Raw genomic sequence first — 2673 nt, 5'->3', positions numbered from 1 at the left:
TCCGGGGGGTCTGGGGGTGCTCCGAGGGGTCGGGGTCCCTTGCCCAGCCCTCGGCCAAGATAAATTCTCGGTCCTTTGGGTCTGGGGGTGCGCCGAGGGGTCGGATCATCCTCTCCCAGCCCCGAGGTCCCTGCCCAGCCTCAGGCCAAGATAAACCCTCGGTCCGTGGGGTCTGGGGGCTCACCGAGGGGTCGGGATCCCCCCCAAACCCCCAGCCGAGATAAACCCCCGGTCCGGGGGGGTCTGGGGGCACGCCGAGGGGTCGGATTATCCTCTCCCAGCCCCGAGGTCCCTCCCCAGCGTCCTGCCAAGTGGAACCCTCGGTCCGTGGGGTCTGGGGGCTCACCGAAGGGTCGGGATCCCCCCCAAGCCCCCGGCCGAGATAAACCCCCGCTCCGGGGGGGTCTGGGGGCTCTCCTGGGGGGTCTCTAGACGGAGCTGCGGCGCTTGCCGAGCCCCGGCAGCGCGGCCAGGCTGTGCAAGCCGCTGGACACGGAGCTGATGGCCGAGCGGCGGGCCCCGCACAGGCAGCGCTTCGGGGGGGTGTCCGCGCCGCGCGAGGGCGTGGAGTGGCCGTGGCCGTGTCCTCCGTGTCCGTGTCCGTGTCCCTGCTCGGCGGCCGCGTCCGAGGCGGAGGACAGGTCGCGGGGGATGATCATGGGGATGGAGTACTGCAGCTTCTCGCGGCTCTTGTACCACAGGCACGAGCACACGGACTGGAAGTGCAGCACCTCGGCGTAGACGTTCCGCAGCCCCCCTCCTCCTCCTCCCCCTCCTCCTCCTCCCCCTCCCCCCTCCCCGGGTCCGGCCGCGGCCCCCGCGGCGGGCGCGGCCGTGGGGTTCTCGCGTGGGCGGGCGGCGAGCAGGGCCCGCTGCTCCGCGTCCCGCCGCTCGTCCTCGGCGTTCATGGTCATGAAGCGCAGCACCACCAGGTTGAGGAAGGCGCCGATGACCGTGAGCCCCGTGAGGATGTAGACGAAGCTGAAGGCCACGTACTGCGGCTGGTTCTGCAGCGCCTGGTCCTTCTGCAGCGCCACGTAGTCCCCGAAGCCGATGGTGGTGAGGGTGATGAAGCAGTAGTAGTAGGCGTGGAAGAAGCTCCAGCGCTCGTAGTGCGAGAAGGCGGCGGCGCCCACGCAGAGGGTGCTGATGCAGGAGAAGAAGCCGATGGTGACCATGTTGGCCATGGAGACCTCGGGCCGCCTCATGCCCAGGCACCTCTTGGCGCGGTGCAGGAGGTACTTGACGAAGGTGTTGATGCGCTCGCCCAGGCTCTGGAACATGACGAGGGTGAGGGGGATGCCGAGCAGCGCGTACACCATGCAGAACACCTTCCCCCCGTCCGTGCTGGGCGCGGCGTGGCCGTAACCTGGGCGGGGGGAGGAGGGGGAGGGGAGGGAGGGGAGAGGGCAAAGAGGGGTCAGCGAGGGGCTCCGGAACTCGGGGGGGCTCCCTCGGCTGCCGGGGAAGGGTGGGATGGGAATCCTGGAGCTCGTCCTGTCCCACCTCCCGCTGTCCCGGGTGGATCCAACCCGGCCTGGGACACTGCAGCCACAGCTTCCCTGGGAATTCCAGCCCAGCCGGGAATCCCTTCCCAATCTCCCCTTTCCCAGTGGGAAGCCATTCCCTGTGTCCTTCCAGGCATTGCAGGCCCTGATCCCAAATCCCTCTCCAGCTCTCCTGGAGCCCCTGCAGGCTCTGGAAGGGGCTCCAAGCTCTCCCTGGAATCCTTTTTCCCCCTTTAATCCCTTGGAGATGCATCCCCAGGGAATATCTGCTGGGAAACTGGGAAGCCAAGCCTGGAGCCACCCCAGCAGCACCTCCAGCTCCGCGGGATCCCAGGTTGGTTTGGGTGGGAAGGGACTTTAAATCCCATCCTGTCCCACCCCCTGCCATGGGCAGGGACACCTCCCACCAGCCCAGGTTGCTCCAAGCCCCGTCCAACCCAGCCTGGGACACTTCCAGGGGATCCAGGGGCAGCCACAGCTCCTCTGGGATGTGCCGGGGATGTGTTTGGATGGACCCCTGGCGGGGGTGGGGGACACACCTTCTCCACCCTTTGGGTTTGGGAATCCCACTTGAGATCCCACTTGCCCAAACCCGCATCCACGACGCTGATCCTGCGGGATCCCCGCCCCACGGAGCTGATCCTGCGGGATCCCCGCCCCACGGGGCTGATCCTGAGGGATCCCCGCTCGTCCTGGGCCTGGGGGGGCCCTGTGGGGGGGATGTGCCCCCACTCCAGGCACCCACTGTTCCCCTGCCCCTCCCTGTCCCTGCACCTTTCCCTGTCCCTATTCCTGCCCCTGCCCCTGCCCCTGTCCCTGTCCCTGTCTCTGTCCCTATTCCTGTCCCTATCCCTGTCCCTATTTCTGCCCCGTCCCTGTCCCTTCCCCTGTCCCCATTCCCATCCTTTTCCCTTTTCCTTTCCTTTTCATTCTTTTTCTTTCTCTCTCTTTCTCCTTCTTTGTCTTTTTTTTTCCCTTTTCCTTTCCCTTTTCAGTTTCCTCCTTTCCTTTACCCTTTTACTTTCCCTCCTTTCCCTTATCCTTTTACTTTCCCTTTGGTTTTCGTTTCTTTTTTTTTCTTCTTCTTTTTTTTTTCCTCTTTTCCTTTTCTCCTTTTCCCTCCTTTTTCTCCTTCTCTTCCTTTCCCCCTCTTTCCCCTTTCCCC

The 2673-nt window shown here is 65.0% G+C and overlaps 1 protein-coding gene across 1 annotated transcript; it reads right to left on the bottom strand.

Annotated features, from left to right (window-relative positions):
- Positions 1-428: 428 nt before the first annotated feature.
- On the bottom strand, positions 429-1388 carry KCNK3 (potassium two pore domain channel subfamily K member 3). The gene has a single exon (XM_027911120.1). The coding sequence runs from the start codon at positions 1320-1322 to the stop codon at positions 429-431; it is 894 nt and encodes a 297-aa protein (XP_027766921.1). The 5' UTR covers positions 1323-1388.
- Between the last annotated feature and the right edge of the window lie 1285 nt (positions 1389-2673).

This window comes from Empidonax traillii, unplaced genomic scaffold (assembly GCF_003031625.1).
Source record: "Empidonax traillii isolate 1590-97213 ecotype Southwest subspecies unplaced genomic scaffold, ASM303162v1 scaffold6143:size6475, whole genome shotgun sequence".
NCBI classification, from domain to species: Eukaryota; Metazoa; Chordata; class Aves; order Passeriformes; family Tyrannidae; genus Empidonax; species Empidonax traillii.
The sequence above is the reverse complement of the archived record's forward strand: the minus strand, read 5'-3'. Positions and strand labels throughout refer to the sequence as shown.

Coding starts and splice junctions, on each gene's coding strand:
- KCNK3 (XM_027911120.1), bottom strand. CDS start 1,322: ATGGTGTACGCGCTGCTCGGCATCCCCCTCACCCTCGTCATGTTCCAG.